The 12500-nt window shown below is 53.2% G+C and overlaps 1 protein-coding gene across 4 annotated transcripts in view; it reads right to left on the bottom strand.

The window, feature by feature from the left end:
- Positions 1-12500, bottom strand: part of pkn1a (protein kinase N1a) — a 54877-nt gene that overhangs the window by 17753 nt on the left and 24624 nt on the right. For 2 of the 4 annotated variants that reach the window (XM_035404191.1, XM_035404188.1), the window contains exons 2-4: positions 5343-5643; positions 4757-4905; positions 3047-3170 (exon numbers count right to left, since the gene is read on the bottom strand). In XM_035404191.1, coding sequence (XP_035260082.1) covers positions 3047-3170; positions 4757-4905; positions 5343-5643 — 574 coding nt within the window. Of the gene's footprint in view, positions 1-3046; positions 3171-4756; positions 4906-5342; positions 5644-6208; positions 6342-12500 lie in introns of those variants that run through there. The other 2 variants (XM_035404190.1, XM_035404189.1) reach the window with 2 other exon arrangements.

Genomic DNA, 12500 nt, shown 5'->3' with positions numbered 1-12500 from the left:
CACACACACACACACATACAGAGACACACACATACAGAGACACACACACACACACACACACACATACAGAGACACGCACACACACACACACACACACAGCTTTCTCTTTAGCTGCGGAGGCACACTCCTTCCTTCTAAAGTTTGGAAAATAAACTCTTAACAGGCACAGTCAAGCGAGGACGAGGTTAGCGCAGAGGCTAGCACCACGTTTAAGCACAGGGAAGCGCAGCGAATGCCAGCTGCCCTGCTCTTAACGGCCCAGAGAAGTGAGTTAAGAAGAGTGATTAATCAAGACGTGTTTACGTCCTGGGCACAGCAGCGTCACGTCCAGACGACCCTTTCCTATCGTTTATGGCTCGAGGTGCATTTTGAGTCACGACGGGGGGCCAGAGCAGACACACATCTGAGCCTTACGCGGAGCTCAGTCACCTGGGATCATGTCTCTCTGCAGTCAACGCCCCTCTACAGGAGAGGAGCTACAGCGCCAATGCATTTCTGAACCTGCAACTTTTCTCACTCCGCCAGTAAAACAGCCCAAAATAAACGCGCGCTCGCTCCAGCATCACTACGGCTATCTGGCCACAGGACAACGTGCGCTCGGTCGCTCTGAAAACAACCACAGTGTGACTGCAGTTAATAGAGAGACAGCAGGCAAACAGTGTATAAAGGGAAAGGGAAAACAACAGATAAAATCACTAAGCGTATGTAATGTGTGTGCGTGTGTGTGTGTGCGTGTGTGTGTGTGTGTGTGTGTGCGCGTGTGTGTGTGTGTGTGTGTGTGTGCGCGTGTGTGTGCGTGTGTGTGTGTGTGTGTGTGTGTGTGTGTGTGTGTGTGCGCGTGTGTGTGTGTGTGTGTGTGTGTATCAGGGGAGGTGAGGTTCACAGTGTGTGTAGGAGGAAGTCACCACATGACAATTGTAAGGGTAATCATTCGACATGTGACCTGAAAAGAGAGAAGCACAGAGACAGTAGGGTCTGTGTACACACTGCCTCTGTACTGAAAAAGACAGCAGGGGGGGAGTTAACATGGGCCCAGAGAGAACCGCACACAGAACAGCAGGAAGGAAAATACATTCATACAAAGAGAAGGGGATGGGCTGAGCAAGGGGAAGAAGTCATAAACACACCGTCTACATTAGCCCTGCACTGAGAATGCATATGCACAAAGGAGGGAGGGAGAGAGAGCGAGAGAAAGAGAGAAAGAGAGACAGACAGAGAGCAAGAGGTAGACAGACAGACAGAGAGAAAGAGCAAGAGAGAGAGAGACAGACAGAGAGAGAGAGAGAGAAAGCGACACAGAGAGAGAGGTCAGTGAAAGACTGCTGAATGTTCTCCTAATAAGGTCAACAACTGTCTGCCACAAAGGCTCCTACTGTTTAGGTGTCTGCGTGTGGGCGTGCACGTGTGCGGATGTGAATAGGTCAGGGGATCTGTTGGAAAGATTTTCACCCCTATGAAGGCAACAATCCAGTGAACATTTTTGTGGTGAAAAATAATCAGTGAAACACTGCCTAGGCGTTCAGGTTAAGGTGGCTGCGTTTGGTTGAAAAGGGAAATTTTTCTAGCTGACTAGGATGTAGCCAGGCTATATCTGGGTGAAACCCAAGCTATCTTGGGGTTGCCCTAGTCTGTTCATGTCAAAAAGTCTCTCAACTGAGATTTCCACCCCTCTAGATTCCCCCTTTTGCTGGGTAGTAACAGATATAAGGTCATATTCTATACCTTTTAAATGCATTTCAGGTCAAATACTGTACTCTTTCAATACATTTCAAACAATGCTTCATGTACGCTTACGAATAAAACAACGAACCTGTCAATTCCTCTCCTATATTTCACAGTAAATGGATTACTTCTTTACTGAGGTGAGAAATAGCGAATTCAATAAAAAAATTTAAAAAAAACAAAAAAACACAGTAAACAGGGAATCCCCACTGAGCTGTAAGTGTAAACATCAATTTGTCGGCTTTCTGTTCATCCCTCGTTCCTGCCGCTCTCTCTATCCCCCTACGTCTCCTGTAATTGAATCCGCACCTCCTCCCGGACGCGGGGCGGTGTTGGGCCTCCGCAGCCCGGCCCGCTCCCCAGCGCTACTCTAGCGTTATTTACGAGCGCTAATGGCCCCCTCCACCTGCTCCGTTAGAGGCCTTTCAACAGCGGCCTCATCGACCGCCTCGCCTTTCAAACAATAAATAAATAAATAAATATAGAAATGCATCCACAGCTTCTGCTGACCCACCGGAGACTTCATACCTCCCCCCCACCTCCCCCATCCCCCACCGCCCCCCCGCCCACACGCCGCGAACAGAGTGGTCTGAAAATGGACAGGGCCTAACGGTTCTGAGGCTATCGATCCGTTTGCCCATCCAGCGCATCGCTGTTCGGGAAGCCCGCCTTCCCTATTAATCCTTCCCCCCCGACGGTGCTCGGCCAGAGACGCTCTTTGGCTTTTTTGGAGAGAGAAGACTCCGCTCAGCTAAAAAAATTAAAATAAAAAAAAAAGGGGCAAGTTTTCCTGGCTTGTGATGTTGCTGTTGTGCAAGTTATGAGGAGGATTTCTCTGAACTTTATAGTGCTCAGACTCTGTGGGGGGGGGGGGTGGGGTGGAGCTGACACCTAAATACTTCTCAACGTGAGCAAAGTTCACAGCCACACAGAGGCATCTTCTGCAGGCCAGCCAGCTCGCCGCTGACATGCGGAAAGGACCAGACGACAGGCAGGCCACGTGTGAATGACAGACAGAGCAGCGCACAGAGTGAGCGACAGGGTGACGGGAGAGACGGGAGGCGTTCCCTCCGCCCCCGGCCGGCTTCTCACAGCCAATCAGTGAGCACACGGGGGGGGGGGGGGGGGGGGGGGGGGGGGGGCGGTGCTGGCACACTCCATCACCACGAGGGCGAGATGGGTGCAGGTAAAAGCTCTGGCTGTCTGGACCGTGCGATGAGGAACACGTGGGACACCGTATCGGCGGAGAGGCAGACGGGCGGGAGGGCGGACCGAAGGAGGCGGAGACGGACGGACGGACGGACGGACGGACGGAGGCACTGACCCTGCATGTCCTCGCTGAGCTGCTCGGTGGCCTGCATGGCCTTGCGGATCTGCATGCGGATGATGTCGATCTTGGTCTTGCTGTCCTGCAACATCTGCTGGGCGGTCTGGAGCAGCTTCTTATCCTGGGGTGGGTGGGGAGGGGAGGGGGGGGGGGCAGAGAGAACGAGAGAGAGAGAGAGTGAGAATGACAGAGAAACAGATGGGAGGAGACAAGAGATGTTTTCAAAGTACTCATCATTCACAGGAGAGTTTACCATAGAAAACGGGGGATAGAGAAACATTAATGAAGAGATGGTCCGATCATGGGAGAGAAAGTGAATAACAGTGAACTGAAGAGAAAGTAGAACGAGGGTTACAGAAGGAAGGAGAGGGAAGTGGTGGAGGTGGTGAGTGAGTGTGTGAGTGAGCCAGTGAGCGTGTGAGTGTGTGAGCGTGTGAGCGTGTAAGTGAGTGAGTGAGTGTTTGTGTGAGTGAGTGAGTGAGCGTGTGAGTGAGTGAGTGAGTGAGTGAGTGAGTGAGTGTGTGAGTGAGTGAGTGGGTGAGTGAGTGAGCGAGTGTGTGAGTGAGTGAGTGAGTGAGTGAGCGAGTGTGTGAGTGAGTGAGTGAGTGAGTGAGCGTGTGAGTGAGTGTGTGAGTGAGTGAGTGAGTGAGCGTGTGAGTGAGTGAGTGTGTGAGTGTGTGAGTGAGTGAGTGAGTGAGTGGGTGAGTGAGCGAGCGAGTGTGTGAGTGAGTGAGTGAGTGAGTGGGTGAGCGAGCGTGTGAGTGAGTGAGTGAGTGAGTGAGTGAGTGAGTGAGTGTGTGAGTGTGTGAGTGAGTGGGTGAGTGAGTGAGCGTGTGAGTGAGTGAGTGAGTGTGTGAGTGAGTGTGTGAGTGAGTGGGTGAGTGAGTGAGCGTGTGAGTGAGTGAGTGAGTGTGTGAGTGTGTGAGTGAGTGTGTGAGTGAGTGAGTGAGTGAGCGTGTGAGTGAGTGTGTGAGTGAGTGAGTGAGTGAGTGTGTGAGTGAGTGAGTGAGTGAGTGAGTGAGTGTGTGAGTGAGTGAGTGAGTGAGTGGGTGAGCGAGCGTGTGAGTGAGTGAGTGAGTGAGTGAGTGAGTGAGTGAGTGTGTGAGTGTGTGAGTGAGTGGGTGAGTGAGTGAGCGTGTGAGTGAGTGAGTGAGTGAGTGAGTGTGTGAGTGAGTGAGTGAGTGAGTGGGTGAGTGAGCGAGCGTGTGAGTGAGTGAGTGAGTGAGTGGCGGGGGGTAGCGGGCAGGGGGGGCGGGGGGTAGTGGGTAGGGGGGGGCGGTTGTAGCGGGCAGGGGGTAGCGGGCAGGGGGGGGCGGGGTAGCGGGCAGGGGGCGCAGGGGGTAGCGGGCAGGGGGGTAGCGGGGGGTAGCGGGTAGGGGATGTGGGGGGTAGCGGGCAGGGGGGGCGGGGGGGTAGCGGGTAGGGCGGGGCGGGGGGTAGCGAGCAAGGGGGGCGGGGGGTAGCGGGTAGGGGGGGCGGGGGCTAGCGGTAAGGGGGGCGGGGGGTAGCGGGCAGGGGGGGGGCGGGGGGGTAGCGGGTAGGGGGGGCGGGGGGTAGCGGGTGAGTGAGTGAGTGAGTGGGGGGGTAGCGGGTAGGGGGGTAGGGGGGTAGCAGGCAGGGGGGGCGGGGGGTAGCGGGTAGGTGGGGCGGGGGGTAGCGGGTAGGGGGGTGGGCGGTAGCGGGTAGCGGGGGCAGGGGGGCGGGTACCTTGGCTGAGCCGTTGGCGTAAATGGGGATCATGTTCTCGGCCCCCTGCTTGACCTTGAGCTCGATGTTGAGCTGGCGCTCCAGCGCCGTGACGCGGTCCTGGTGAGCGGACGAGCGGCTGAGCGCCCCGGGGGACTGTGGGGCATCGTCTGGGGACAGAGCGCAGCGGAGCGGCCGTCGCCGTTGGTAACGACATCGCTGCTATTAGCATCGCAACCGCCGCTATCTGCTACCCTAACACTCCTCAAGCCACTTGTGGAGGATAAAAAAAGACTCTCTCGCCTCTCTCGCCTTAGTTAACTGCACATTTGCTCATAATTGCGCATTTAAATGCATTCAGAGATTTCTGGGAAGAAGTTAATTAGTATTTTGAAATGACCCCTTGGGAAAGAGTTTAATTTACTGCGTTACAACATGCACTACAGCTCAGCAACAAGGCCGGCTGATGAACGTCGCTCAGCCGCAGCTAGACACAACACTCACGGAGGGCTTTCATTAGCGCTGTGCTAAGTGCCTCTCAAATGGCTCAGTGCCCCTCCCCCACCCCCACCCCTACCCCCCTGCCCTCCAGCTCCTTCCTGCTCACCGCGGATGTCGTCGGGGTCTTTGACCACGATGTGCGCGTCCAGCTCCTGCAGCTGCGCGTGCAGCTCGTCCAGCCGGCGGCTGGAGCTGCGCAGCTGGCTGTCCACCTGCTGCGCGTTGCGCTTGTCGGTGGTGGCGCGCCGCAGGTTCTCCGCGCCCTCCTTGATCTTCAGCTCCTTGCGGATCTCGCGCCGGATCCGCTCCCGCTGCTCGTCCAGCCGCAGCTGCACGCTGGTGTCCGAGAAGTCCGAGCTCTGCTCCAGGCCCAGCTGCTCCAGGACCGACAGCCCGCCGGGGTCGCTCTGATGGGGAGGGGGGGGGAGAAATGTTCAGCAGAGCTCATTTGCCACACCCCCCCTCCCTCCTCCAGATAATAGAAAGCACACTCGCAGTCGCTGCATTAACGCATGAAGACCAGCTCACTAAGCTAAGGCAGCGATGGTCAGCGTGAGAGCATCAGCAAATCAACAATTATCCAATCAGAACCGGAATCCACAGCTGTGAGAAACAACCAGTCCTGATACCAGAACCCACAGCCCTCATAAAAGCCCAGTCCTGATACCAGAACCCACAGCACTCATAAAAGCCCAGTCCTGATACCAGAACCCACAGCACTCATAAAAGCCCAGTCCTGATACCAGAACCCACAGCACTCATAAAAGCCCAGTCCTGATACCAGAACCCACAGCCCTCATAAAAGCCCAGTCCTGATACCAGAACCCACAGCACTCATAAAAGCCCAGTCCTGATACCAGAACCCACAGCACTCATATAAAACCAGTCCTGATACCAGAACCCACAGCACTCATAAAAGCCCAGTCCTCATACCAGAACCCACAGCTGTTAGAAAATGTCCCGCCCTCTTACCAGAACAGGCAGACCAATCACGGTGCAGCACATCACCTCTCTGTGGGGAAGCAGCCCCTCTCCGTGCCAGCACATGCTGGCGTCATAGAGCAGCCCGAGGGGGAGCAGCGGCGACGTCCCGCGAGCAGCCCGGAGCAGCTCGGAGCAGCGCTTTGGGGGGGGGGGGGGAGACGCACGCGGACTCCGCTGCTCGGCGACGGGTTAGAGGCAGGCGCGCACGAAGACAGCGGCGGGGGAGGGAGAACCAGGAACGGCGATGAGGCAAACGGCAGGATTTCCGCTCCAGCGCGGGGCTCGATTCGCTTCCTGTTTCCTGCAGAGATCCGATGACGGACGGACGGGGGGGGGTGGTGCCGGGTGACCTTTCACCCCGCCGCGCCGAGCCCGCACGCAGACGGGGGTTTTCCGAGCGGCGAGCGAATCAGAGCGGGCCGCCGCCCAATCAGATCGCGGGAATGAGACGGCCCGACGGATAACGCCCAGGATAAAAAGCCGGAGACTCTACGAGCGGCGCTTTCCAAACGTCCTCGAGGCACGCGTTCGCAGAGAGAGCGGTCTCCAGCTCTGGCAGGAGAAAAGACGAACCCGGAAGCGTCGGCTTCGCGCGACGCCGTCGAGCTCTGCAGCGCTGCCGGGTTTACTTCCTGAGCAGAGCGCCGCTTTCGCCTGACGAAATAGTAGCCCTCGCGTCGAAGGGGGTTTCGCTATGACTGCAGCTCTGTCCTCAGAGGTCCTACCAGTCCAGCGTGAGGTGCGGCTTTGCAACAACTGCCCTGGCGCACAAAATCAGAGTCCTGCACGGGTGGGTTGCACCGCAACACAGCCCGACCTCACAACACTGCAGACAACACAGCTTTACTGCAACACAGCCCAACCTCACAACACTGCAGACAACACAGCTTTACTGCAACACAGCCCGACCTCACAGCACTGCAGACAACACAGCTTTACTGCAACACAGCCCGACCTCAAAACACTGCAGACAACACAGCTTTACTGCAACACAGCCCGACCTCACAGCACTGCAGACAACACAGCTTTACTGCAACACAGCCCGACCTCAAAACACTGCAGACAACACAGCTTTACTGCAACACAGCCCGACCTCACAGCACTGCAGACAACACAGCTTTACTGCAACACAGCCCGACCTCACAACACTGCAGACAACACAGCTTTACTGCAACACAGCCCGACCTCACAACACTGCAGACAACACAGCTTTACTGCAACACAGCCCGACCTCACAACACTGCAGACAACACAGCTTTACTGCAACACAGCCCGACCTCACAACACTGCAGACAACACAGCTTTACTGCAACACAGCCCGACCTCACAACACTGCAGACAACACAGCTTTACTGCAACACAGCCCGACCTCACAACACTGCAGACAACACAGCTTTACTGCAACACAGCCCGACCTCACAACACTGCAGACAACACAGCTTTACTGCAACACAACCCGACCTCACAACACTGCAGACAACACAGCTTTACTGCAACACAGCCCGACCTCAAAACACTGCAGACAACACAGCTTTACTGCAACACAGCCCGACCTCACAACACTGCAGACAACACAGCTTTACTGCAACACAGCCCGACCTCACAACACTGCAGACAACACAGCTTTACTGCAACACAGCCCGACCTCACAACACTGCAGACAACACAGCTTTACTGCAACACAGCCCGACCTCACAACACTGCAGACAACACAGCTTTACTGCAACACAGCCCGACCTCACAACACTGCAGACAACACAGCTTTACTGCAACACAGCCCGACCTCACAACACTGCAGACAACACAGCTTTACTGCAACACAGCCCGACCTCAAAACACTGCAGACAACGCAGCTTTACTGCAACACAGCCCAACCTCACAACACTGCAGACAACACAGCTTTACTGCAACACAGCCCGACCTCACAACACTGCAGACAACACAGCTTTACTGCAACACAGCCCGGCCTCAAAACACTGCAGACAACACAGCTTTACTGCAACACAGCCCGACCTCAAAACACTGCAGACAACACAGCTTTACTGCAACACAGCCCGACCTCACAACACTGCAGACAACACAGCTTTACTGCAACACAGCCCGACCTCAAAACACTACAGACAACACAGGTTTGCTGTAATAAAGCCTGACTTCACAGCACTGCAGACAACACAGGTTTACTGTAATACAGCCTGACTACACAACACTGCAGACAACACAGGTTTAGGGTAATACAGCTTGACCTCATTATGATCCAGATAAGACACTTTTACTGCAATACAGCCTGAATTCACAACACCGCAGACAACGCAGGTTTACTGTAATACAGCATGATTTAATTACGATCCAGATAAGACACTTTTATTGCAATACAGCTCGACTTCACAACACTGCAGACAACACAGGTTGACTGTAATACAGCATGATTTCATTACGATCCAGATAAGGCACTTTTACTGTAATACAGCTGGACTTCGCGACACCGCAGGTCAATACAGTTGGTGACACCGTGGTTCAGTCGCTTGTCTATCTCACTGATCGGCAGCGATGCCCGGAGCGAGTCAGACTGCCGCGTCGGCGTCGGAGAGAGAGAAGGTAATCAGGTGAAGCCCGGGGGGCGTCGGGGTCCAGTCCGTGCCTCTGACCCCGTCTGTCTGGGCCCCCGCGCGTCAGAGCCAGCCAGCGGGCCCCGCGGCAGCCAATCCCCTTCCAGCGACGGCGAACCGCGCACCCAGATTACGAGCCAGGCGATCAAGACGCTGATTTAATAAGACGCAGGCACGCGGGGGGGGGGGGGGGGGGGGGGGGGGGGGGGGGGGGAAATCGATGGTAACGGGATGAGATCAGATTAAATTGCCGTTAATTGAGAATGGAAAACAAACGGGCGAGCTGCCAGTCTCAGACGCTGATTTCCGGGGACAGGCTGACAGCGCCCACTCCCCCCCCCCCCTTCAGAACCCCGCGGGCGATATCCAAATCCGTAACGGTCGAGCGCTGGGATCATTAGCGAGGAAGAACCTGATCCGATTCATCTCTCTCCCCTTCTCGCCCCTAACTGACTCCTACGCCGCGAAGGCCGACCTCCGGGCACCCGACGAAGAGCGAGGGGTCGTCGTCGTGGCGACCGAGGGCCGCGGGAAACGCCTCTGATCAGAAGGAGCGTTTTCGGGGCTCAGAATGACTCAGCAAACGGAGCTGGTGCTCAGGAGCGGTGACACTAACCTTCCTGTGACAGGGCTTCTGCCCCGACGGGCCATCTTCGCTTCGTTACATTATCCCACCCTCCCCCCCCACCCCCCACCGCGCCCCCCCCCCGCAATTTCTCTCGCTGCTGCCTTCTAACACCGCTTCCCTGGTACAAACCTGCCCAGCCCGCCACTGATCCACGGGGGCATCGCCTGCCAATTTCAACCCCGCAAGGGAGAAACATGCTACCTTCATCCAGTCTCCGTCCTCCCACAACACACAATCGCTTCAGTGAAATTCTGGATACGGACGCAGAAACTGGGCCCGTCATTAATAACAGCTGCGAGAGAAAGAACAACTCCTTTTTGGAGCCGAGTCAGGCTCTGCCGGAGGAGAAAATGCCCAGAAAGTATCGACACCCAACACTTTCTTTTTTCTTCCAATTCCTGGCACAAGAGAAATCGGCGATTAAACAGAATTGACACCTGAGCGAGAGTCTGTTTAGATTTCCATTAAACTACTGAAAAGGTAATCACTCATCCAGGACTCCACTTGGATACTCAAAATATGTTCAGTCAACAGAAGCCATCTGCAAACGTACAGCCAGGAGACTACTGCAGGTGGCCGCAGTCAAACTGTCAATCATTTTTTTGGGCAATGGAACGCTCAGCTCTAGATGAGTTATCAGGGTGTGTGAGCATATGAACCATTACCAGGTTATTAACACCACGGCCTGCTGAACAGAGACCCAATCAGGTAATTACTGAAGCAGCCCTGTCTAGCACGCTGGCTGGCTAGAGACTCGGTTCGACTGCCCGGCGGTCAGACCTGGCCTCTCGTCACCGTGACTCCCGCTCACCGCCATCGACCAGCACCGCCGCACACAGCCGGCCGGAGGGTTAGAGGGCATCGCTTCAATCAGACATCCACCATTCAGAAGAGCCCGGACATCCGCAGGACAGTTAGCCCCGCGGCTAACTGCGCTTCTTCGGACAGCAAAGAGCTGCTAACCCGCTTCGGTTCGTTACCTAAACAGGATTAACACACACCGCCTTTTCAGAAAAGCGCTGGCGTGTTTTTGCTGATTTTTTTTTTACTTTTTACTTCACACTGCTCCAGAGACATTTTATAATCTAAATTTATTTTCTTACATCTGCCAAATGTGTAACAATGTTGCTTAATTCTTTTAATTAAAAAAAAAGACATGTTATAACATCTGGATTAATGGAGGTAATTAGTCAAAGAAAGTCGCCAGCTAGTCAGACAGTTAAGAACAATCTGGTAACGCGTTTGTTTTCTTCATTTTTACTCAGAGGAGAAACGTGCTCTCACACAGCTGAGCACTGCTGGGTATCAGTGCCACTGAGTCACAGAGAGAGGGAACTGAACCCAGCCCTTCTGCCCCCCCCCCCACTTCCTGACTGACAGAGATTATAAACAGTCTCACTGCCAGTCACTCTGCCTCATGCTCGGGCTATGCAGTCCATCTGCACACACACACACACGTATACACACACACACACGTACAGACATACATGCACACACACACACACACACACGCACATACACACACACACACATACACATACACACACACACACACACACACACACACATGCACACACACACATACCCGTATACACACACACACGTACAGACACACAGACACATACACGTACACGTACAGACACACACACACAGACACACATACAGACACACAGACACATACACGTACAGACACACACACACACACATACAGACACACAGACACATACACACACACACACACACACATACAGACACACAGACACATACACGTACACGTACAGACACACACACACACATACAGACACACATATACACACACACAACACACACACACACAGACACAAGCACAATCATACACATATACCTGCACACACAACACACACACAGACACAGACGCACAGACAGAAGCCAGTTTGTGAGTTTCATTTTGTCCCACTGACACCTATATGACCAGATGGGCTGCATTGTGTGGGATGTTCCTACCTTTTGACTTCTGACCTGTGACCCACAAGGATACACAGCGTCCCGGATTATATACAAAATTATAAACTTATAAAAATGTGACATTTCATAACAATTAGATTAAAAAATCTCATGGTGTCAGCATCTATATCCATTTCAGCTATTGCACTGGGCCGATGGGACCCCCCTGCTTGTGATGGAGGGAGTTTCTATGGAGACAGTTCTACACTGCAGCTGCAATATGCAATTTGTCAAATATGCTAAATCTTTAGCCAAAAAGTTTGTATAGTTCGCTAGGTACATTTTGGTCAGGACAATTGGTGACAGTGTAACATGAAGGATTGATTCCCAGGTGGGATAATAGCTTTGTACGCTTGAACAAAGCTCTTAACTTGAATTTCTTCAGTATATATCCAGCTATAAAAATGTAAAAAAATGTCAAATGTTTGAAAGAGCTAAAAAAAAAAGTGTGTTAGTTGCTCTGGATAAGAACATCTGCCAAATGCCTATAATATACAAATGTATGTAACAAGAAAGGACACAGCTAAGAAGAAACAAACTTGCGTATCCCATTAACAGTATGAACCCAGGGTGCAGTGGGTGCCAGGTCTTGTGCAGAGAGGTAATCTAAGTATGAATCTAAGTATGAATATGAGGCATCACACTGTCAATGCAGAAATAAACTGGTATATCAGTGGCTAACAATTTTCTAAAAACTCACTGCACTGTGTAAGAGCAAACCTTCTTTGGAAATGTTTAGCCGACATAGTTCCATTTTTATGTACATACAGTTTAGCATACACAGTTATGAGGCCCTGGTAGAACTACAGATGTGTTAATCTGCCAACAGAACTACAAATGCATTAATATGCCAACTATCAAAATAGTTAACCTAAGTATTGCAATATTTTTAAATGATGGTATGACAGACTGAAAATCTGGATACCGCCCAACCCTTGCACACACTCTTGCACACATATACACAAAGCAACACTTGTTCGCACACAAACACACACATGCACTCGCACACAGACGCTCACACGAATCACAAACACGCTCTGCGATCTAACAGAGAGCGAGCAGA

The sequence above is a fragment of the Anguilla anguilla genome, chromosome 2 (assembly GCF_013347855.1).
Source record: "Anguilla anguilla isolate fAngAng1 chromosome 2, fAngAng1.pri, whole genome shotgun sequence".
In the NCBI taxonomy this organism is placed as follows: domain Eukaryota; kingdom Metazoa; phylum Chordata; class Actinopteri; order Anguilliformes; family Anguillidae; genus Anguilla; species Anguilla anguilla.
This window is presented reverse-complemented; position numbering and strand designations above follow the sequence as displayed.